The sequence below is a fragment of the Lonchura striata genome, chromosome 5 (genome assembly GCF_050655825.1).
Source record: "Lonchura striata isolate lonStrDom1 chromosome 5, ASM5065582v1, whole genome shotgun sequence".
In the NCBI taxonomy this organism is placed as follows: Eukaryota; Metazoa; Chordata; class Aves; order Passeriformes; family Estrildidae; genus Lonchura; species Lonchura striata.
In genome coordinates this window covers 38,403,213-38,428,316 of record NC_140707.1, presented here as the reverse complement: position 1 = coordinate 38,428,316, position 25,104 = coordinate 38,403,213, and the positions used below count along the sequence as shown (strand labels likewise).

The 25,104-nt window shown below is 37.0% G+C and overlaps 1 protein-coding gene across 8 annotated transcripts in view; it reads left to right on the top strand.

Annotated features, from left to right (window-relative positions):
• PSEN1 (presenilin 1) overlaps nucleotides 1–25,104 on the top strand; it is a 25,282-nt gene extending 178 nt beyond the window's left edge. The window contains exons 1-12 of one of the 8 annotated variants that reach the window (XM_085581972.1): nucleotides 248–266; nucleotides 2,387–2,530; nucleotides 4,231–4,269; nucleotides 7,145–7,401; nucleotides 8,729–8,870; nucleotides 12,477–12,544; nucleotides 14,149–14,369; nucleotides 16,161–16,259; nucleotides 17,514–17,597; nucleotides 18,426–18,599; nucleotides 20,536–20,654; nucleotides 20,960–25,104. In XM_085581972.1, the coding sequence (XP_085438098.1) occupies nucleotides 2,447–2,530; nucleotides 4,231–4,269; nucleotides 7,145–7,401; nucleotides 8,729–8,870; nucleotides 12,477–12,544; nucleotides 14,149–14,369; nucleotides 16,161–16,259; nucleotides 17,514–17,597; nucleotides 18,426–18,599; nucleotides 20,536–20,654; nucleotides 20,960–21,115 (1,443 nt within the window). In that variant the 5' untranslated portion in view covers nucleotides 248–266; nucleotides 2,387–2,446 and the 3' untranslated portion in view covers nucleotides 21,116–25,104. Of the gene's footprint in view, nucleotides 1–247; nucleotides 267–320; nucleotides 503–2,386; nucleotides 2,531–4,144; nucleotides 4,270–7,144; nucleotides 7,402–8,728; nucleotides 8,871–12,476; nucleotides 12,545–14,148; nucleotides 14,370–16,160; nucleotides 16,260–17,513; nucleotides 17,598–18,425; nucleotides 18,600–20,535; nucleotides 20,655–20,959 lie in introns of those variants that run through there. The other 7 variants (XM_085581970.1, XM_085581971.1, XM_021533575.2 and 4 more) reach the window with 7 other exon arrangements.

Below are 25,104 nucleotides of genomic sequence, written 5' to 3'. Positions count from 1 at the left end.
GCGGGCCGGGCCCGGTGTGTGGGCGAGCGCTGCGGCACACGCCCGCGGGCCGGGGAGGGTCCTGCGCTGCCCGCTGCCCGCAGCGCCGGGCCTGGGCGGCTGCCGTCCCCGAGCGGCGTCGGGCCGGGGCCTGAGCCGCGGCCGCGGAGGCCCCCAGGGGCCGGGACCGCTGCGGCGGGGCTGCCCCGGCCCGAGCACGGCGGTGGCGGGGTGCCCCCCGAGCCGTGGCAGCTGCTGCTTGCTGTCACCTGAAGGAGGAAGCACGGGTGAACCGCGCCGCGTTTGTCTGATCGATACTTGCTTTGCTTTCTCTTCAGCAGCTTGCTTGGCGTGTCGCCTCTGTTTATTAGGCTACATGTAAGCGCATGACAGCGACAGTTGTAACTCCTGTTCTGACCTAGGAAAGCCAAAGGAAGCAAGGAAGAACTTTTTTAGACAGGTTGTTTTAACATTAACAGCTTCGTTAGAAAAAAAAAATGTCTTGGTGTGAGTCCCTTTTCAGGTAAAAAAAGCAAAGTTTTAGTTTGTGTCTGTTTACGCACAGTTCATTTATAAATTTCATTTGTTCAAAGTTATGTTTCAAATAAAAAAATCATTTATTTAGAAATAGAAAATAAAGTTGTTTGGGAAGATGTCCTGAATCCATTTTCAAAAGAAACGGTTTTAACAAACCATAAATTTTGAAGTTTGTCATTCAAACTTTGTACAACTCTTCCACCAGTTACTCCTCCCTGTCTTCTGATTCTCTCTGCTCATCAGTAGCTGAGGTTTTTTTGTTTGGTGGATTTGTGCTGACTTTCTTTACCAGTGTGTAAGTAGGATTTTGTGTTTGGTGTTTCATTTTGGTTTTCTCTATTAATTTAATTAGAATTTTAACATGCTGCTGTGTGAAAAATCTCATTCTGATAGTCCACATCTCGTTGAAAATTTTCAGTTTTTTCCATTGTGGTTGCCCTGTCACTAAGAATTACTACCAGTAGCAGCCTTAAAACAACACTGTTTTCATTCTGTAGCCCAACCAAAGACTTAGAGTAAAATTTTAAAAGTAGGAGCAATGTAATTAATATTCATTTTCATCTAATTTTACCTTTAAATCATATTTTAAATTAGATATGCCTTATTTTTCATGGCAAATCTGGAAGGGAACTATTCTAGTGAATACTATGTTCACTTTCTTTTTCCAAACAGTTTGCATGCTCCCAGTAGACTTGTTAAATTGGTGTGGCTTCCTATTGGATCTTCAATAAGTTAGCTGCCAAAGTCAGTAAGCACTGTGCCCTTGTCTTATTAGGTGCATATTTATTCATAAATAGATGAACAGCTTCTGTTCTGTTTATGAAAATAGGCTTAGCTCTCTCTTTAAGTATGATGCTGTCTTGCAGCACTTGTGTCTTGCTGCTGCCAGAAGTGAGATGCTTTGCTTTGTGATGTCCTCTGTTGTAAGAGTTTTTCAAGATCCCTCAATACATAAGCTGAGTATACTAAGGCAACAGAAAAATATTCTTGTTTTTGTTTCCTGGATTTATTTTCTTCCATTTTAGTAAGTAAGATTACTATAAAGATTTCTGGTGAGTGCTGGAATTCACACAGGGTAGGAGCCACTTGGGATGGACTGGCACTCCACCCTTGAGGTGTATTCATAATATATTTTTTATGTGACCAAGTCTGTGATTTGCCTAGGCCTGCTCATTTTCTCTTAAAATTATGGGGCTCTTTCCCCATTTAGTTAGGTCAGTCAGACTTCTTTCCCCTGTATTGCCATATCCTCATTTGTTATGGAACATACAGTTCACATACGAAAATTTTCTCGTCTGACTTTCTTATGGAGGAACATATAAAGCTGTTACATACATGTAGCATGTAGATGCAGCTGGTACATAAAGGGAACTGAATGCATGTTAGTTGCTGAGGTTCAGCTGACATACTGCTTGTGTAGCACTAGGTCACTCTTGCAACATCACAGCGTTAAGGATATGTCTAGATTTGAAATAGTCAAGTGTAACTCAGTCATCCTTGAAAAGTACTGTTAAATTTATCAGCAGTCCAAAATAGAACAACTTGAAGCAATTGTGGAAGTTGTACTGTGAGCAAGTACACAATGCTTCTCATTTATTGCACAAGAAGGAATGAAGAACTGTATAAATTATTAGTTTGTTGCTGACTGATTTCTGTAGCTGATGGACTAATTTGATAACACTTAGAGGCTCTTATTTTTGCTGGAAAATCCCTTATATGACCTCTTAGTAGACGTGATAGTTTGGTATCATGATTAAATACAGAATTGTTGTCTTTGCTATATGTGAACTCCAGAAACTGTAGTAGGGAGGGGAGGGAAAAGCTGTTCATGTTAAGAACAAAGGCTTTTTACACATCTCTTTCCTTTCAGCATCTCAAGAAGAAAGGTCCATTTTGTCTGGAAATCAGTGATTCCCAGAGGACTGTCCCAATGACAGAGCTGTCTGCGCATTTACCCCAGTTTCAGCATGGGCAGCTTACAGAAAACTTCCCTGATACCCACCTCAGCAACACCGTATGTAACAACAATTTTAGTACCTGGTAGCAGTTAAATGGGGATGAATAGTTTGTTTGGATTCATTTTATCTTTCTGAACTGTTGTAGTGATAAGCAGTGCCAAAAGAAATATGCTGCAAAATATATGATGTTCTAAATTCATTTTATGTACAAATAAGACCTTCCCAGTTTAAAGTTGGTTGTTGGAGTGACCAAACCATCAAGGGCTAAAAGAAAGGGTCAAACACTCTGGTATCAAACACTGACATTTACTGTATTTAGTGTGCTCTTGGTCTGCTTGGCTGTGGTCTGCTTGGTTCACAGGTTTCTGAGTCAGAGTTAATTTTAGTCTAGGTAGAGCTTGAAGTCTGGGTTTTGTTACTGCTATTGCTGGAGAACTGTTCCTATGCAGGAAGAACAGCTCTGTCTTGTCTTACTTGTGAATAATTTTAAAGGTGCTATCTTGGTTATTGAGGTTTTGGGTGAGGAGGAACTCAAAACACGAAGTCTTATATGATTCTGAATGCATACTTGTTGCTAAAACTATACCATTGTACCCTATGTATTTTGGAAAAATCAGGTTTAGATGCTCTACTTGGGTGTGGTGCTCAGGCTCTTAGACTTGTCACACTGTTCTTTGTTCCTGCAATAGCTCTTGAATATCATGTTTCCTTGTGGCAAGGAAATGCTTTTGTGAGGCTAGGCCACTTGTGGACATGTCTATAGCAGTAATTCAAGAGAATGTTCCAATTCCTGCTTGAAGTCTTCTGTACAATCAGCAGTTTAAATAGAATTTTGAAATATCCTCAGATAAATACCATGCCGTATCAATAAAAATATAAAACATTTGAAAAATTAAAACAGAAAAGTGAGAACTTTCCTACTGCATCCTTTATCCTTTTACTTCAGAGGGAATTAAAAATGTTTCTTTTCCTCTTGAACAGTTGAGAGATTGACTAGTACTGAACATTTCTGCCAGATTAAAAAAGGAGACCTCAGTAATAACCTGTGGGCTCACTGTCCTTGCAGATAACTTGGTGGTGCTCCTTACCAGCAAAGGGTTCTTTCTGTGTTCTTCTCACTGACTGTACTGATGAATAACTGCTACTTGTGCTTTTTCTTTCCATGTTTAAGTAACTGCTGTTTTGATACTAAGTTATAATGATGGTTCTCCTCTTTCTACATCTACTTTGTTTCTGTACACACCTACAAAAGTCCTTCCCTGCTCAAGTATACTAGCTTCTCTGGCTAGCAAGTCAGCATGTGAAATCACTAAGTACTATAATTTGCCATCTATTCTTCTAGTCACACACTAAGAGTTCAATCCAGTCTTCAATATCTGCCACTGCATAATGACCTTTTAACATCAGTGGTGTGTGTGAGAACTGATGAAGTCCATGCCCACTGTCAGGCATGGTGGTCTGCTCCTGAAGGATAAATCTGGATTTAATAGCTAAAAACTTCTTATCAAATATGTTATATTTTTACCTCTTGGTCCAGGGGCATTGGTCTGGGTTTGCTATTAACTATTTTTGTGATAGGGAAAGAAACCCCTATCATTTGCTTTTGATATTGTTTATTCGCCTGAAAGCGCGTAGTTCGTAACTTACATTTGCTTACGGTGTTACAACAGGTGTTACTGACTTTTTAGCTTCAGAGTTTTCACTTTTAACTATGTCTGAGGAAAGTGAAGAATCTGTTCCTTTGCTTCCACTTCAGCAAGAGTCCATGGCCTCTGCTCTGTTTAATACTGATCAGGTAGGCTATAAGTGCACTTTGTTCTTTTAAGCAGTGGGGCACGCGCATATCACTTTTAGCTACACTTTAGTAGCCTGAAAGGACAACTTATTTCCCAGCCTTAAGTGCAAATGAGAGAATAACTTGTGTAACTCTCGATGCTGATCTGGTTTTCATACACTGTGTTTTAGTATGTAAAGGCCTTTTTTGATTTCATCTTTGTTCCTAACTAGTGAAGGGAGTAAAATGATACATATTGGTCCAATTTCTTCCGGTTTTCTCTGTGTTTGATATAACAGGTTTTCGTAGTGGTGTGCTTAAGTTTATCAACTTTTCCTTTGGATGTTTTTGTGTTTTCTCTGTGAAGCTGTAGATTTTTAACTTATTTCAATATATTTCTGTTCCAGAGATGGGGTAAGTGCCCCCTCATGCAAGACTGTTATTAAAGCAGAGAAAAAGCAACACATTTGGCAAGTGTGCAGAAACCTAAGTACTTGGTCTGCTCTGCTTGTGCAGAGTTCCAAGGCTCTGTTCATCTCCAGTGTGTTGTTACTTATGATCATCTTAGGCAGTTTATTTAGATGGTTAAGTTTATTGTTGTCTTGGTGTAGACTGAAAAATGGATTATTTTACTATCAAAGAGAAAAATGTTACATTTCTGCTATAATCTGTACAGAAATAGGTTTAGTTGTAGCCAGCATTTCAGATTAATTAAACATGATCTCTTTATTTGCATTCTCCCTTATTCCCATTTATATCTGACTTTCAATAATTGTTTGTGAGGACTTTATGCAAAATGCCAAGTGATTTATAATAAATTTTTCAGTAAGAAATAATTTTGATCCCAGCATCTTTTTCAGTACATATTTGAAATTAATGATACTAAATTCAAACTAAGGTTAAAACCATTACTCTAAAAATCTAGGTGTATCTTAGTTTTAATTGTTTAATTTAAATAATTTTAATTTAAATAATTCGTTTGGGTGTTTTTCTCCTCTTACATTCCACTTCCTTATTGAAAAATGAAACTGATTTTCTTAGAGGACAGATCTCGAAACCTTGCTGAGCTTGATCCGGAGGATACCACAAAAAAAAAGGAAGAAACAGGCAGAGCATTTGGTGCATTATTATCACTTTGTAGTGCTTTATAAAAGCAACTTTTTCATGAGTTGGGGAAGTTGTAAAGCTTCAACCAGGGTTTTAGCAGTGTCACTATTTACAGTTCAAAGTCCAGGGACTTGTGCTCCTTAATCACTTAAGTGTTTTTAAAAGCCCCACTAGAAGTTTCTGAGTGTGTACTTACCATCTTCTCTTTTCTGAGGATGGGGCTGGGAAAATTCTGTAGAGAGAATCTCTAATATTATTATTGATTTATCAGAGAACTGCAGTAAATTAGTAAGATACGAATCAGTAGTTTTGTTTGGAAATGCTACTGAGATCAGGTAATTAGACTTTAACATTGCACATTTAAGGAAAAAAACTACCTGAGAGGAATACTTAAGGAAAAAATTATTAGGTTATTTTCAGGGCCCTGTCTTATGTCCAGACCAATTTTAAGAAAACTGAATGATATTTTAAAGGTATTGCAAAAGGTATAATCTTTCAGTTTATTGTACACTTTAATCTAATGCTGCTTTAGTGCCCTTAGTCAAACAGAACTGTTCTGCAGGAAGTAATTCAGAAGAAACGAGATTAATTTTGTAAGGAATCAAAAATATTTTTATCTCCTATATTAAACCTCTTGAATTTGAACAGTACAGCACTGATTTTTCAAATGGTAATGCACTAAAAAAATGAGTGGTCTATATCAACTGTCACATTTTAGTGCTTGTTTAGAGTGTCTGGTAATCATTTAATTTCTTTGTAGTCTAGAAAAAATAAAGCATAGATTACTCTCCTGTTGTGCTCTCTGTATGTGCACACAATGTATAAAAGGTGAATGTCCCCTGGTCATGGTTCTTCTTGAAGAGGGTGCAAATTATTTGTGACATCAGGAGCCTGGAGTGCAGGCCTGATCATTTCCTAATAGCTGATGTTCCCTGTTTGTGCTTTTGCTTCCGTTGGAAGTTCACCACTGTCTTGGTGTTTCAATTGATGTTTCATGTGTTACACTCTTCCTGTTTCAGTATTAGGAAGGACAGGAAGCTCTTTTATACTTGTGATAAGAGTGGTGAAATTTCTTCAGTATCAGTGAAAGGATGTGGCAGTAGTTTCCTTGGGAAAGAAGAAAATCTGCATGCTTAAACTTTCCGTGCTGAAACCTTGGGATCAAGTAGCAGTCTAAAGACTGAGAATAACCTGAGTTTGATCACCATTTCTGTGTCATTCTTATGAAAAACATGAGAACACCATACCTCATAAAAATTTTTAATATATATTTTACTATATATTCTATTCATTTTAATATATATTCTACTCAGTATACTCTATTGGGGTTAACACAGTAAAGGAAGGAAACATTTTCTTGGGATTTTCATAGAGAGGGAATTCTAAATGTCTGTTTGGCATTATTCTTAAGGGTCGATACCGCTCATTCTTGTCAAGTTACAGGCATTCTACTGTCATGCATCCTTTTACCAGCTGTAGTTTGAACCAGGGGAAAAAGATGGCTTTATTAATCTTTTGAAATTCTGTTTAAAGGAAGGCTCTTGGATGCAACCAGCTTACTTTTGACTGTTGGTGTTTTTAATGTAAATGTTTCTAACATGGCCCTGTGCTCCCATTCTTTTAATAACTGTGATGCAATTAATTACTACTGTTTAAATCCCTGCTGTAGCAAGTGTTCTTGGCAGTAAATATTATCTTACATATTTTCTCCTCAGTGTCATCTTTAGCTTAACGTACAAGCACGTGATTGTGGAGAGTCACTGAGGAAACTGGTTTTTATGTGTTGCAGAATGACAACAGTGAAAGACGTCGCCATGATAATAGTGAGCGCAGAAGAAATGACAATGCTGAGTCTGAGACTAATGGGCAGCCACAAAACAACATTCAGCAGGTGGTGGAGCAAGATGAAGAAGAAGATGAAGAGCTAACACTGAAATATGGGGCAAAACATGTGATTATGCTGTTTGTGCCTGTCACGCTTTGCATGGTGGTTGTTGTTGCAACTATCAAGTCTGTCAGCTTTTATACACGCAAGGATGGACAGCTGTATGTATCAGTACTTTCCCCTATCTTTTTAATGGACTTAGATAATTTTCTTCAAACTCCCAATTTTTTTGGAGTCTGATTCAAGCAGCGAACTTCCTCTTGCCTCCATTTTCCCCTTCTCCATTCCAAAGATAGTTTTGTTTTATTCCTTCCAGAAACAAGACTCTTCTCTTTGTGGTACTGTTGTCATTTGTTGTTTGGTGACCAGTGGGGATAATCTCTTGGTTGTTACTGCTTGATTCAAAACCTCATCCTCATTTTAATACTTTATCATGCTGTGTGGTATTTATAAAATAAACTTCATCTTGAGCCAAAGCCATTTCCCTTGTGCTATGCTAGAATACAAGAGTTTTGGAAAGGAGCAAAACGACTAGTGTAAATGAAGTAACAAATACACCATGTTCTGGTTTGCCCATGCTGTTTGATAAAGAAATTCAAATGCAAGGGGAATATAGCTTCAAGTGGTTCACTTCTGGTGAAGTTATGGAAACGTTCCTGGCAGATGTTTCTGTAGAAATTTTTGGGATTTTGATAAAATATTAATGTTGCCAAAAAAACCCTAAATTCCTATGAAAGCTGATTTGAGAGAAAGGGGCAAAGGAAGAATACTGAGCCTGTCAGAAACTGCAGCAAGTCATAGAATCACAGAATGATAAAGGGTTGGAATAGACCTTAAAGATCAGTCTAAATGTTCCACTGTGAAAACATGTAGACAGAATGATTCAAAGTGTTTGGCTTTGAAATGTTTGTATAATATAAGCGTGTCATAAAATGTTTCAATGAAACACAAAGTTCTTAATTTTAGATCTTTGTTGATTGAAGATTTTCTTTTGTTTTATGATAAGTGTTTTCTGTCTGTCTCTCCTTCCCACCCCACAATGAAGCAGTTGCCCCAGGAGATTGTATTTCTTTACGAAAGAGTGAGTTGAGCCCATACATTGTGTTGTTGAAATCATAGGAGAGCCTCTTTCATCATGAATCCATAGGTGAAATTCCAGCTGCACTGGGCAGCACATGAGTGGTACCTTGGGAGAGTCGTAGTGACACGCAGCATCAGAGTAGCCATATCAAATTCTGGGCAGCTGTGGGCTTTATCTGCTTTACAAAGCAGAAAACTGTAGTGATCTAAGAATGCAGGAAAGGCAGGTCTTCTAAGGAATTCAAGTTTGCCTAATATGATACTATGCCACCTTTCAAGTTTTGCCTTAGTAGAAAGTAGATGTGCTTTTACAGCTCTGACTTGAAAGATTACTGAAGTTTTGTTTGATACTGGCCTCACATACCAGAATCATTCAGTGTTATTTCAGTTGACTTTTTGTTTTTGTAGCATCTACACTCCTTTCACAGAAGACACGGAGACAGTAGGACAGAGAGCCCTGAATTCTATTCTTAATGCAGCCATCATGATCAGCGTTATCATTGTCATGACCATCCTCCTGGTTGTGCTTTACAAATACAGGTGCTACAAGGTAAGCAGTTATGCTAGTTTTATCTATTAGTACAGATTATTTAGAGACTGGAACAAAATGAAGGATTATCAAGCATGAGTGAGTGAAAGTAGCAGAAAGTAGCAGAACTACTGATTTAATTCACTGTTTCAATTTTGTTGCTTCTGTTCATTTGGCACAAAGCAGGGCAAAGGCCCAGTGCTATCACTGCCATCTGTTCTGTCAGAAATAGGGTGACATTGCTTCTATTCTTTTGAAATTTTCATGCACTCAAATCTTTCTGTAGTCAAGATATACAAAGGACAGACTTGGTCCTATTCTGTGGGCCCCCTCTCTCCCTGTCTGTCCCCAATAGAGATGTCTCCCATCAGTGTGTGTGGCTCTACCCACCAGGCAGTATTCGTATGGCAAACAGAGACTCTATGTAAGGCTCTTTGTGAAAGGCTTCAATCTTGTAATGATGTCACCTAGGCAAGTCCAGACTTAGCATAATTAATTGCAGTGCCACTTACATGGGAGGAGCTGTCCATGAAAATTCCTGTTTTGTTTTGGTCTTAATGATCCATTTGATAAGGCTTAACCTAATAAAACTTCACAGTATACAGTCAAGACCTTGAATCAGTTGTAAAACACATTGTGGATTCAAAGTCTTGCTTAATTTAATTTTGTTTTCCAGAGGGAGCAGTGGTTTTGGTCTTTATGTCTGTGGGTGAAACCCCTTTACAAATTATCTGTAGAATGATAGGGGAAATGATTTTTGCCTGATTCTGTATACATTGTGGAATACTAATTTTTGATACGTGGACCTTCACTTTTATCATAGTGTGGTGTTACATCTGAACTGACAAAGTGTTCTTGTTAAACTGACAATTCTCTTCTTTCTAATGAAGTCAAATACTGTGCTTCTACTAAGTTCCTTAGTAGCCACTTGGTTCTCCTCAGATGCTGAAGGCAACAGCTAGTTTTTACTAAGCTTTTCAAATTTCTGGTTTCCGTCTTAACCTTTTAAAGCACAGCACATTTTCTGTACCAAAAAAATATTGTTTTACTAAAATTTACAATTATTACATACCATAAATTTCCTGTGGTTATGTTTTATGCTAATTATACTAAATTATTAACTTATTTTTAAATTTCCTGTCAGAGTATTTCTATGCTGCTATATCAGAATGCATAGAAATACAGAAATGTAGTTACCTGCAATTGAGTTCTATTTTACATGTAGTTCTATCTGTAGATTGTAGTCCAGATTATGGGGAATGGAATTTATAATGAAAGAACATTAGGTCTTCATCTGGTACTGATAATTTGCTTATCCTCACAAGATTTTAATCTGAAAACTCTTTTGAAGAAAGAAAATATTGCTTCAGCTTCACTATTGTTAGTTTCCTGTGTTTGTCTTGTGATATGTTAAGCATGATCCTGATTCTAGCTCCTCAATCTAACCAGAAACAGCGTCTTTGAAGGGGATTGTATTTGATTAGCTCTTTCTTTTTAATTTATTATTCTTTGCATTCTTCATTGTTTCACTCTGCTTAAATAAAATCTGACCGCTGTAGCTCATTTTAATTCTCTGCATCCTGCAGCCCATCCTTAATTTTTATTCAAACTGTAGCAGGTAAAGCTAAATTTGTACCAGCAATCAATTAGCATCAAAGCTGTTGTTAAATGACAAATGAAAGTTCTTTAATGAGAAGGCAAAAAAGCTGTTGTGGTACCCTGCTAGGAAAACAGCGAGCAAAACTTAGAAGTGCTCTGGAAAAGTCACTTGTAAGAAAAGAGACCAGTGATCTGGAAAATGCTATAGTAAATGAGATATATACTGAGTATAAAGCAGATATCTCTGTGTAAAATACCAACTTGGGTCATCTCTTGAAACTACCTCCTCTAGTTCTGTTGACAATAGTTATGCAAGGTGTGTTTAGAAGTTTGCTGGACTATGGCCCTGGTGTTTGACACTGTCAGCATTCACTACTTTTCTAGGATGAAACATTACTATTCACTTTATTTTCTAATGTGATAGGAGTTTAAGAGCTTATATTACAAATACAAAAACTACAGGTAGAAGTCACTAAAGAGCTTTCTTTGCAGTTTTCTTAAAGTAGTTTCAACTGATTTTACAGAGGAATAAAATAATTCTTTTTAGGTCCCTGCTTAGTAGCTTTACAAGTTGTTGGAAAATTTGATTCTGTTTGAATCAATATATACTGATATTCACCTTTGAAAGGTTCTTTCTCCCACTTGCTGTGAGTGGTGAAAGTTTGAAATGCTGAGACAGATACTTTGGCAGATTTCCTGCAGCATCTTTACAGGCACCATGCTTATTGCATGAGAGAATTTCTCAGGTCTTTTTGAGAAGATACTAGCAAAAGCCAGTCTGTTAGACTAGGAGGTTAAATGACAGGCTTTATTAGGTTGAAAGTTAAATTTGAACCTCTTTTGAGAAGCAGTGTGAAAGAAGAGAGTGCCTGTTTCAAAAATGGCCAAAAATTTTTAAAATGCATCATTAGACTCAATGTGCTAAAGTACTAGCTGTAATGGCTGGATTCTTAATTTGTCAGAAAGTCATGGTTGCATCACGTAAGTGTGATTCCTTTAGTCTTTGTGCATATGCACTTTACTTTTAAATTAATTTTTGCTAAATATTTTAAGAACATAAGTTGTGTTCTACTACACATCTTACACATCTTTAAGAAGAGGACAGAGATAACATGTTTTTTTAACTGCTTCTGAATACTTTAATCTGGTGTATATATATAGCAAATTTAGCCAGTTAATTTTCCACTGATTGTGTCTGTGGAAAGCAGGATTCCTTATGTAGTTTTGATTTATAGATCATTGCTTCTGACAGGTTGTCTACTTGTAATACTGGGTCAGGTTTTATAAAAGAGATGTTGTGCTGGGACTTTGACAAATATATGTTCATTCTCAGTTAAGAGATGTTAAGACATTACTGGAGTTAAAGAGGTCTTCAGTCGTGTTTTATTTCACTTTGCACAATAAATACCAGAAAAGTGCACTTCCGTCAGTGCAAAGTCTTAGTTCCTTTCATTTCCGGGTTTTAATCTTTGAGTGCCCCTGCTGAGTACAGCACTGAACTGTTCTTTATTGAATTGTATCAAATTTACAAAATTACAGGTTGTCTGTAGATAACTGATAGAGAATATTGAAATCTTTATATAGTCATTCATCAATGACATTTCAACAAATAAGTACTGAGGGTTTTTCTGGGTTCTAGCATTTAATTCTATAACTGCATTCTGAAAATTATTTTAAATCAGAGCAGCACAGAAGTGAATAATGTTTTCCATCTGTGTTCATGCTGGATGATTCTGCTATGTTATAATGCCACTGGTATCAAAATGGTCTAAAAATAGGCAAACAGTAGTTTTCAATCGAGCTGAAGAACTACTGAAAGTTCACAAAGCACTTAAAATTCATAAGTGTAAAGTGAAATGCACCAGTGTGCATAAGCTAAACATGAATGTAGCACCAACCAAAGTGGGAGCTACATTAAATCATTTTCTTGCTTTAAACAAAAGGAAAAATAACCTTAAAAGCCTTTTAATACATGCTAAATTTAAAATAACAAATTTAAAAACATCGTATTGATATCTTCTTCCCCAGGTGATCCATGGTTGGCTTATCATTTCTTCTCTTTTGCTGCTTTTCTTTTTCTCATTCATCTACCTGGGGTAAGTGAACTAAATTATTAATATGCTGTTTTTCATGTATCACTTTATGTGTCTATTTATTTTAGAACTAGGCCTTGAATCTTAAGGGGAATGATGGTGAGCAAGCTATTGCAATAAAATTTTTCATTTTGTATAGGCTGATAGAGTGCACATAAAAGAAAGACTGATTCATAGGTTTGTAATGCATCTGATTAGGTACAGAAGCTGTCCATCACATGCATCACCAGAATAAACACATCTTGCTTATCAGAGTAAGTATATCTTGGGAGGAGCTTTTTCTGCTGATATGTCTTCTGATAACTTAATTTTTCATTGACATATGACTCAAGTGCACTTGTTTACATCATGGCTTTTATTGTTAGCTGTATATGCAAAGGCTGTTTGCATGGAAGTGGTAGAGTAAGCTGAAAAAAACTACTATCTCACCAAAATATATTCAGTGCTTTTCTTCTCAAATTTTGAAGCATGCTCTAGTCCAGACATCAAGAAAATCCAGCCAAAATACTCAGTATTGTCTAAAATGAGCAGCCTCCTCAGGGTTTGTAACTAGAGTTATGTAATGAAATTATTATATGCTATATATAGGTTTTTATGCCACTTGATGACAAGCACTTCTCTCTGAAGAAGCTTATTTAATTTGGTCTTTGGAAGGTGAATGTGGGCTTCCCTTCAGTCACTGATTTTTGCTAAAAGTGATCTGTGATGCCTTTTGTGGTCAGTAGTTTCTCTAACCCTAACAATGGCTTTTCAAAGACAAGGCAATTCCTTCATCTGTCCCTCCTGCCTTACAGCAGTATTGGCTTCCTTTTGCCAGAGATTCAGAGAGTGAGGGAGCTTGTAGACCAATTATGCATGAAGACCGTAAGGGTCATCCTGTTAACACTGTACATCTCAAGGGTCAGCTGACAGCTGCAGAGAACAAGTTTCCTGGAGGAAAGTATTATGCAAATTATAGGGTTCTTAGTGGCTTGGTGAGTTGATAGCAGCAGATTCTGCAAAATGCCTTCACAGCCATTTCTTCCCTGAGTCAGCAGAAATCACCTGTCAGTGGCATTTGTCGATTTTGGTTTTACTTATTGAGGTTCTTAATTAGTTTATAGTATTTTATATGATAGGGACATGGTTCATCCAAAAGTAAAGCTTTTTACTTCAGTGTTTATGGGGAATAATAGAATAAACATGTATCTTTAAAGTTATCAAATCATTCCACAGGCAGCATGTTAGTAGAGAGAGATCTTTGTGTGCATTTAAAGACCCATTATAACCTCACAAGTCTCATTATTCTGATTTTTAAAAGTTATGAGTGTAATCAAAACTACTGATTTTGCAGTAATATCTTTTCCTGTCAGCTTCTGCTTTTATTGAGAAAGAAACAAAACCTTAACGAAAATTTTTGAAAAAGCAAAAGAGTTGGTGAGAAGCAAATACTGGCAAAATTAATTCTATTGTGAAGAATAGTTGAGAACTAATTGGAGAAAGAATTTTACGTTCATGCCACTACATTGAATATGAAAAATTTTAAAAAGGTATTCTGAAGTCTGTATCTGTAATTTGTTTCCATTGTTTCAAGCAAATGCCATCTATATTGTTTTCCTTTTTTTTAGTGAGGTTTTTAAGACATATAATGTTGCCATGGACTACATTACGGTGGCACTCATGATCTGGAACTTTGGTGTTGTGGGAATGATTTGTATCCATTGGAAGGGTCCTCTTCGGCTCCAGCAGGCATATCTCATTATGATAAGTGCTCTCATGGCCTTGGTGTTCATTAAGTACCTTCCTGAATGGACTGCATGGCTTATCCTGGCCGTCATTTCAGTGTATGGTAAGTTCGGGAGCAAGGCACAGTAGCAGGTCCTGTGGTGGGAATTTCTTTTATTCCCTGACTTTTCCACTTATCTGACTAGACCTTAAAAAAGAAGCGTGTGTGTATCATCCAAAGTACCAGATAAATTGATTACAGACTTCATAAATAAGATAATGGTCCTAAACTGAGATCAGTTCCCTGCAGCTGAAGGCTTTGTATTACTGTATGATCCCATCTTCCTCCTTGTTTGCTGGACTCTCTGGATTCTTTGAGAAGGAGAGCTGAAGTAATTCAAGAGAGGAGGAGATGAGAGAGACACATTTTGATCCTTTTTATGGAGGTGGAGAACTTTCAGCTTCTCATTTTCCCCAGGAATCTTTGGAATCCCTTGTACATTCAGAATTTAGGAGCTTGTTGTTTCTGTACAGTCCCATGCAAATAAGGATTTGCCTAACCTATGAATCGTTCAAATTTGTGGACATAGAAACAGCAACTTGATCCATGCCTGATAATATAGTGAGAAAGAAGGAAGGATTAAGAAGGATGTGGTTGTGAGATCTGCTTAATTGGCTTTTTTTTTTCCCTTTTATTCATTGTAGTTGTCAAATGCTGCTTTTTTTCAGAATGATGGCTGAGAGAAACCTAGATGTAGTTTTTCCATAAAGCTTTAGGGGGCACTGAGCACTTGGTAAGAAGATCACTGTATCCTAAATACCCATTTAATTTCCAGGCAAGACTAAAATTCAGTTACTTAGACATAATTAAAACATTACAGCCAAGTGAAGATGTGCTCTTAATTTGAATTTTTTTGGAAGTGTGTAAGTGTGCTAAATGTGTGCTCTCAGCATCACTGATCATGATAAAGATTGAGAATCTGTCCAGATGTAAGTGCAGGGGTTGATAAGATTTGATTAGCTCTGATACATCAGTGTACTCCTTAAGTGTCCTCTTTCTGCAGGGAGAGGAAAATTATCCCTTGTGTATATGCTCATGAATCACAAAGCACATTAAGAAAAATTTCCCATCCCCCAGCCCCATTTCCACCCTTCATACAACTGGAAAAAATCTGATTGCTCCAAGCATTCAGCCTTTATTCAGTGATAGCAAATTGAAATTACTCAAGATCGAGTTCCAAGACCATGATGTAGTTATTTTGAGTACAGGGGATGTAAGTTTTTAAAGCCTGCAACTCCATTTTTTTACTTGAGTGGGACCAGCAGTGGTGCCGGGGCAGTTGGCTCAGGTGTAGAAGCCCTGTTCTGAGCAGCACACAGCTCCTGACAAGTCAGCTGTTCCTTTCAGTGTCAAATTGAGTTTCAAATTAATTTAAAGACATATTGTGAGTGGACAAGTGCAAAAGGCAGTAGCCATGTTAGAGCTCTCTATCCCAATATGCCTGTTTCACAGCAATTAAGTAAGCCTCACCTATTGTCTTAAAATTTCTTTTAGTAAACTTAGATTACAAAAAGATTTCCTAGTAGAAGGCAAGCTTGGGTATTTCCAGGATGGTAATTGAAGAGTAGCTTTCTTTAATTATTCACAGATCAACATATAGGCATGGTATATTTGCATAATATCTTAAGTGAGAAATATAATGTTTTAGAATTTGTATGCATATTACAGTAATATGTAAAATAGGTTGCTTAACTGAGAATATTAAAAAGCATTGCTGTAGGATACTTGTGGCCAATGGCTGTCTGAAATCTTTATTCAGGGTGCATTTTCTCACATCAAATCTCTCCAAGTGTTATAGAAAAGAAACGTAACTATGTCTGCAGGGATGTAAGATCTGTTTGCTTTTCCATTCAGATTTGATTGCTGTCCTGTGTCCTAAAGGTCCTCTTCGTATGTTAGTTGAAACAGCTCAAGAGAGAAATGAAACTCTGTTTCCAGCACTTATTTACTCCTGTAAGTACATTTTGTTAAATTCTTTAAGCTTGCAATCACTCATCTGAGCAATCTTTCTCATTTTTCTGGGTTTTAATAAGATGCTTTTCAGTTGAATTCTTGATCTGTTCACTTGGGCCATAGTTTTTGTTTCACTGTTGACTGAAAAATGTGGAACGTCATCTGACTGAAACATTTCAAGATAAGAACCAGCATGTTTTGTTCCTAAATACAAACAGGAAGAATGGTAACAGACCTTGTTTTGGATAAAGTACTATGTCCCTAGGCTGTGAATTAAGCCTGTTCAAAGGGAGCAATTGTTTCCAGAAAATATTTACCAGCTTTTGGTCCTTAAATAACCTGTGTCTTATACTAAGAAATGTGAGAAATTACTAGAAAGAGGTTTGTTTGTGTGACTGTTTTCTCAGTGGCTTGTCCTTTTCAGTAAATTGTTTTTCCCTGCAGCTGTGAAAAATAACCTATTGAATTAAAGCTGCTGTTGTGACCTGTGTGTCAATTAGTACATGATTCCATTGTTTCTGAAGTTCCATGTTGCTACTTGTAGTCACGTGGATAACAGTGAAAGAGGCTAATCATAAGTCATTTTGCTACTGGTCCTCTAGACAGGCCTGTATATGGAAGCAGGAAGTGTGCTGCAGACTGACCACTTCAGGGACAAGCTTACAGTGGAGAAAGGGGAGGATTTTATCTGTCACACTTGCACAGCTTCAGTAAAATGTGGCCTGTTACTCTGCTTTGTGTGAGAAGAGGTTAACACTGAGAGCTTGAATTAAAATATACCTTGTATATGTAACATTTGATTACCTCCAGATTGGAGGATTTTTTGTGATGGTGAAGGCAGAGAACAATTAACTTTGATGTAGATACTGCCTTTGAATTGACATAACTCTGTAACAGTGTTTAAGGACCTTTTTACTTGCAGATTTAAGAACTGATTAACAAAAAAAATGAAGTTGATTTTCAGAATGAGCCTTATATGTAGAAGTAATTTGTCTGGCAGCAACTGTTGCCATTTTTTTTCAAAATCTAGTAGAAATAGTATTTTATTCACCAGTTTTTGTAAATGTGTTGTTGGTGGTGCTGTGTTCGAGATATTATTGTGCTTTAATGAGAGTAAAATTGCCTGTTGGAAAAGATAGCTGTATCCAAAAAAACCATGAAAAATGAGAAATAATGGATTGATGCTAACACTATCTCAGAATTTCATACATCTGAAGATACAATTAGCTGTTGTGGTTTGGATTTCTTTGATAGCAACAATGATATGGCTTGTGAACATGGCTGAGGAAGATCCAGAAGCCCAACGGAAGTCAAAAAATTCCGCTTTTGATAAACAAGGTGAGCTTTGCTTTGACAAACTTTTGTCACTGTATTGGAATACATGTCTTGGAATACTTGTCTTTTAGTTTTTTAAGAGTCCTGGGTGCTGTAGAAGAGTGAAAACATGGAGACTAATTAAGAATGATAGATCTGTAAAGACTTGAAAAATTGTTTACTTACTGTGCAGTTAATGTTCTTGTATTCATTTTTCTGGGATCTGGGATGCTGGTGTTGAAATGACTCAATATAAAACTATTAACTGAGCTCAACTGCTTGTCAGACTGGGATGATACATTATAATACCAATTAATTTATATTTGTGTTAGACACAAATATGCCTAGCCCTTTTGGCTATGCAGATGGTGTTTAAAACATGGAGTTTATTTATATGTGTTACTGAAGCAGAGTGCAGTTTCTGAACTTAACATTCTTGAAGGCATCCATGTATATGTAACTTTCAGTAAAGTTTTCTGTTTTACTGGGAAATTAAGCTGTCAATGTCAACTAAAGAAGCTAATTAAATATTGGATGATAGTTTATTCCTTGAAGTGTGATCTTTGTTAGGTCACCACAGAACTTCCACTTTCATGTGGATGTATTCCTGAATACTAGGACTTGAGTGCAACACATAGGTGCTGTGATTGGAGAGTGTACTTTTGACTCCTGAATGTTTAAATAAATATTAAAATCCTAAGATGATGTCTTGTGATTGTGTGTGCCAGTGTTAGATGCTAAGTATTATGAAATACTTTCTATCTTGATCTTCTTGGTCTTATATGTGGAGAGACTTTCATGTTTTAGAAGGCATATTTTTGGAGGAGTCTTAAATGCCTTTCTTCCTTTGAGCTCCGGCAAGCCGGACCCAGAATGAAGATGCTGAAGCAGATGATGGTGGCTTTAGTCAGGAATGGCAACAACAAAGGGACAACAGAATAGGACCCATTGAATCAACACCTGAGTCACGTGCTGCGGTTCAGGCTCTACCCAGTAACTCTCAAACAAGTGAAGACCCTGAAGAACGTGAGTGTGGACTACTGTCTGAAAAGCTTACTAATTCTGAAGTTAGTCAGGCATCCTGAGTGCACAGATGTAGGATTCTGTGAGGTATTAGCAAGCTGAAGAGATGCACTTGCTCGTGATGAATACTGATATGCCTCATAGGAATAAAGGTGTTGCTTTTTGATAGCATTTCATTTTGTTGCAGGGGTGAGTAATATTGGCCAAATTGCTCTTTAGTTTGATACACAGACTCAAAACCTTTGTTGCACAAGCTGTTTTCAGACCATTACATGGTCAGTTGCATTAGCCTTTGTCTTTTTCATGCAGTGTTCTGCTGTGTATCACCTCTTTTGGATTTTAGGCCCTGTAAATGAAGTCATTTACAGGTTTTTTATTCTGTTAAATTAAACTGCTGCAATTCACTTGGTAGGAAGCAATGTTTAAAATCTGATTGGAGACTGAAATTAATGCAGAATGCCATGGGCTTGCTTAGTTTTCTCCAGTGTCTTGCTAAGGTGAAATATCTTTGAAAAGTGTACGATACCAGTACTCAGATACCTGTTTTAACAGACTCATGATTTCCAGTTGGAGTTCAAGCTGCTATTAGAAATGCAAAGCTCTAAATAAATTAGGGTGTGCCTGTCATGTGATACTGCCATATTTTAGCAGGTGCAGCTGCTTCTTCTGAAGATCAGGTGCTCCTCTGTTTAAAAATACAGAGACTTCTACTTTAATAACAGTCTTAAAATTTACTTACTAAAAAAAGTCCAAATTCTGCATGCTGCAAATCCTTTTTCATTTCCAGGGCTTAAAAAAATAACATTAAGATGCAAAAATTTTAGCAAAGCAGTTATTTCAATTAAATTTTTAACTAAAACTCTTGTCTGGCCAACTTTCTCCTTCCTGTATTCCTGCAGTGAGTAGTAATGATGCAGTCAGACTTGTCAGCCAGCATTAGTTTACTATAAGTGTGGAGCATCCAAGGTCTATCTCAGCAGTTTAAGGGTGTTTTAGTGCTTAAGAGCTTTTCAGTAATGCACTATTCTAGGCATTTTATTGGAGGCCTGTTGAAAGAGAGTAGGGTTGCCTTTTTTCTTTTATGCTTTCTCTCCTTTTTTTTTCTTTTTCCTTTCCCCTCTCCCCCAGCCTTCATAATTAATCAGAATCCACCTATGTTTTGATGTTCTTAGTTCCTCTTGGAACTCCAAAACAAATGTTGGACTGGACTGTAGTGAGGTGGAAAAGTAATCAGTAGGCCAAATGAAAACAGCTGGTCACCTGATACTGGCCTTTCTTAATTAACATTTTGGACTAAAAGCTCAGAATGTGAACTAGCATTCAGGAAATTTTACAGTGCTTGCAGAAATAATTGAGTATTGTGCTTCCAAAGTTGTTACTTAAGTGGTAATTGCTATATAAAATAATAATAATGGACTAAGTAAATTGAATTTTTGCCTCTGTGATATGCTCTGTACTTACACACAAGTGCTTTTAAGAACTACCTGCATAAGAATTCTCTAGGAAAATTGGAAAGCAGTGGAATATTTTGCAGCTTATAGGTTTCTAACTGGCAAATAATATATCTTGTGCAAGGGATTTATTTTCCCCCCTCTCAGCCAGAGGCTGAATATGACAAGATAAACAAAAGTGGATACCCTCCACAAATAAAATTACAGATATCTGAGTTTGTATATACTGCACTTATATGTTCAGGAAAATAGGAGTATAGGGAAATTCTAATTAAAGGGTGAATTAATTGAGTAGTGTAGTGTTTCTAAGCCACTTTGTTTCACAGGAGTTTATCACTTGATTCAGGAGTGGTACTAATTTTGAAAATAAAATGTTATTTTAGCAAGTCTTGTTAATAGTTAATGTAAATGTATATTATTCCTCAATAATTACTGACATGTAATATTAGTAGACAGATACTTAATGCTGCCATACATTCACTTTGCAGGAGGAGTAAAGCTTGGCTTAGGAGACTTCATTTTCTACAGTGTCCTCGTTGGCAAAGCCTCTGCAACAGCAAGTGGTGACTGGAATACAACTTTAGCATGTTTTGTAGCCATATTAATTGTGAGTATAATGTAAAATTATAGTAGGGATAGTTTCTAATGTTCATCAAGGACAAAGTTGTAACTGCTGCATTTTGTCTTTGATCTTGCTTATTGGGTGACCAGACTGAAAACTGGTGAGGACTTTAGGTGTGATTTTCATTGGCTGTACATCTGTCACTAAAGCCTTTAGTTTAGGAAGACATGAAACATAACCTGTAGCATTAATATTTATATATATTTTTTTTTAATATATCTTTTTTTGCTTATCAGAGTTCCCTAATTTCTCCCTATGTATTTGTGTTTTGTTTTTTTTCTTATCCTCAGGGTTTGTGCCTTACACTTCTGCTTCTTGCCATCTTTAAGAAGGCCTTACCAGCTCTTCCAATCTCCATAACCTTTGGGCTAGTTTTTTACTTTGCTACAGATAACTTGGTGCAACCATTTATGGACCAGCTAGCATTCCATCAATTTTATATCTAGCAGACATAATGCTGAAATGGATATCTGTAGCAAATCTGGAAGGAGGAAAAATGGGTTTCCCTCAGTTCTCAAGCAAGACAGAAGTTAAATTCTCAAGATTCCAAGGCAGAATCATTGCAACTTCTTCTAATGGTGGTTTTTGGTTTGTGTTTTTTCCTGGGACAACTGCTGCAGTGGGCACCATATGAATTTTTCTTTGTGAAAGTGGCTTCTTCCTCACAGCCAGTCTAAGCCAGGTGCTGTTATGTCAGAGGTCATCTGATATACATATCTCTGGTAAGGACCACCTGTGTGAAAATTGCTAACGCTTCCACCAGCAATGCGATCTCTTACCACAGGCTGAATGTTTGCACAGCACTAAGGGTGCTCGGGACTTCCTTGATGTTAACAGAGGAAGCTGACAAATCACATGGAACTTGTCCCTGTAACCACTTGAAGAGAGAGAGCCCAATCTGGACTTCTTCAGCAGTGATATTTTGGCAGTGGAATCCCACCTGTGTAATGGGAAAGGACTTTGTAGCAATTCAACAAAGGGAGAAAATACTGTCACTCTAAGAGTGCTCCATGACTTCATAGCCTCTGTGCCTGAGTGTGTTTGGTTTAGTAAATCTAAAACTTTTTTTCTTTTCCCACACTGGAACTAGAGCCTCTTCTCAGTTTTAATATTTTGCATTCTCAAGCATGGAGTGCACCTTCTGTATACCTGCTCTTCTTTCTTTAGCTGCTTGGACTGAATTATTTGGCAGTAGAGGATCATAAGGTCCTAATTTGGATCTTAATTCTAAAAGGTTAATAAACTACATTAAAAAAGCAGTTTGGGGGCTTACTCTTTGTGCTCTTGCAAATCATTTTGCTAGAACACCATTTCAAATCCCATGTTTGAAAATAGTCACTAACAGCACGGACTGCATCACTGATGGATGTTCCTTCTGTTGGCATTCTTATGAAATAAGTAGGCATTTGCAGCAATCCCAGATGGAGTTTAGCTTGCCAGCTCTAGAGATCAAAGTGCTATTAGGAGCTCTTTTATTGCATCACTGAAATTCTTGGTCATCTAAAACGTGGTTTAGAGTTCTCTTGACTCAAGTATTGGTCACTCAGCTGTCTAACACCTCAGGCTGGCAAGGCTTTTTTTTTTGTGCATATCTTTATTGGTGAGGATGCTTAAGTTAGGTGAGAGATTGCTTAATGTCACCAAGGAGCAAAATTCATGAACCTCTCCACTTTAATTACCTTCCTTGCGAGGAACTGGTGATTGGCAAAATGAAGGTTAATTCAATATAACTGAAAAGAAGATAGGAGATTTTTTTTTACTCTTCTTATTAGAAGAGTCTGTTCAAACCTTAAAATTGCTAAACTCTGATTTCTTCTTCATTTGAAAGAGCTCATTTATTAATAATTGCTTGGAAACAAGATGGGTGAGATGAATTTGGTTTTGCCATAAATTCTTACTGTGTACAAGTAATGTTCTTTCTTGGGAGCCATAGGGAGTGGATGGGCATTCTGTTTTACTTGCATCTTGATACTGGAGTTCTTGCAAAGTAGAGAAACTGTCAAAATCCTAACACTAGCTCCTTTTACCTTTTTTTCCTGGGGTTTTGTTTCAGTGCCTATAGATTTATAGGACTGAAACATCAGAGATGCTCACCAACCATTGCCCAAGTAAAGAAAGACTAATGTATAAATTTGCTTTAAAACCAAGAAAGGCTTTCTTTGATTGTCCTCAGTAATACATGTCTTTTCCAGTATGACTTGTTAACTGTAATGTTAGCATTTATATTTTCATAAAATACATTGTCTTGTCTCATCTAAAGTATCATCTCATTTGTGTGCTGATTCATTGTGAATAGCATTAATAAACCAACTATATCAAAATTGCTTACAACGACTTTTCAAATCAAACTAGTTTGTGTTTTCTAGCTTAAATTACTGTTCCATATTTTGTTGCAATTAAGTCTGACTTAAAACAGGTTGGTTGGTGAGGGTTTTAGGGATTTCTGTTGTCATTTTTTGATTGTTTTTTGTATTTGGGGTGGGGTTTAACAAGATTTTGAGTTGTTTTTATACCATTGTAACTTGTTCCTTTCCTGAGCATTACATCTAAAAAAATTCCCTCATCTGTTTTATTTGGCATCCCAGCTATTGCTCTATTGTATAGAACAGGTTTGCTAGGAGTTGGCATTGCTGGCATTTGTGTATCTGAGCTGGCTCTCAGTTATGGGTTGTTACTTAAAAGCATAAGTCATCTCTCTTACTTCTTTTTTGGCTTCACTATTCACCAGGGGAGCATTAGCTCCATTAAGAGTTGCTTTAGAATATGTAGAAATGTACAAAAGCCTTTTCATATACTTGAATGGGTGTTAGATGTGCAACCCAAGGAAGAGCTCAGAACCTTCCAACACTAAACTGCCACTCTTCCACTTCCCAGAGCTGCTTCTGTTATTCTGAAGTGTTAATTTCTGAGCTAGTGTAGAGCTACAGTGGTGGAGACTATAAAATTTGTATTCACAGAAGCTGTTTAAGTTTGTGTTTTAATCTCAAAATAAGTTTAGAAGGGAAATTGCTTTTATAAGGAGCAATATGTTAAAGTATACTGCTTATTACCAGGTCTTAGATACACCTTCAAAAACCAGATGAAATTTTCTAGATTTGCCCTCTCAGGCCAAATATTGGTAGCTTATGTTTCAGATGAAATCTTGCAGCTAAGGATTATCTCAGAACAGAGGTCCAAATAAGGTTCAGTTGCCAATAGGTTTTGTTTGCATTTGGGTTGTTGCTCACAACAACCTTCACAAGTGTGAAGGTTGTGTTACTTTTCTTTGTATTGAAACACCAATCTAATTTGAGGATTCACCTTGGTTAGATTGTTGTAACTGAAGGATTTCTCATAAGAGTCGGCATTTTTGAGAGAGTTTCCATTATTATTAAATTAGTATGTCAATGACAGCGTATTAGGCTGTAGCTCTGAAAGAGTTACGCTGTAACTGGAGTAGATTCATCCCTTCTGTGCTCAGGCAGATTGACTTGTAGCTGTTGTGTGGCTGTTCCAGTGTTCATACTTCAAAATTGGTTATTACATTAGCTTTCTCTCCCCATTCAACTTACATCAATAGGTCTCCTTCTTTGGCTAAGATTCAATTCAATATATAAATGAGAAGACATAGTAGTTTTCCTAAGATCCAGGCACTTCCATTTGTCTCTTTTTTTTTCCCCCTTTCTATGGGGGGATTTAATCCAGGGCAAAGAAAGAGACCCCTGGAAGCTGATTTTACAGCAAAGGCCTAGGGTGCTGTTGTACCTGTGTGTGGCTATTATGGTCACACTCAGATTCAAGTGTCATCTGTTTGAGGTGCATCCTGAAGGTGTAAGAATGCGATAGTGCAACACATTCATGATAGTTCTGGATGGGTAGATGATGACTTCTTTGAGGAAAAAGAATCAAGGGCTGTGTTCCACTAGCTGATCTCAATGTATGAAGCAGACACAGGCTATTTCAGGCATGGGATGCTGATGCTTCTCAGATATACAGATATATATCTGTACCTACAGAGATAAAGATTCATGGACTCCGCACCTGTAGATGACAGCTCTTCTGCCATTAGTGCAGTCAAGGATTAAATATGCAGAAGTAAATTTTGCGTTCATGGTACTGTTCAACAAAACTTATCAAAATGCTTTATTTCAAAAATTACTTCTGACAATACTGTTCAAACAAGTGATTAGACTGTGGAACATGTCTGCGCTGTGATTGAATCTCAGTGGTAACTTGGTCATTGGAAATGTTGACACATGAACTAGAATGGAATTCTTTTACACTCAAAGCATTTGCTGTTTTCTTTTTTATAGACACTGGTTTGTACATAACCTGAATTAAATGTGAATGTTTTTTAAACATCTTTCCGGTTCTTGATAAGATATGGTTTTGATAGATTAATGCAAATTTTCCTGTATTTGTCTAATTATTAAAATAAAAGTTGCATGGATCCTGA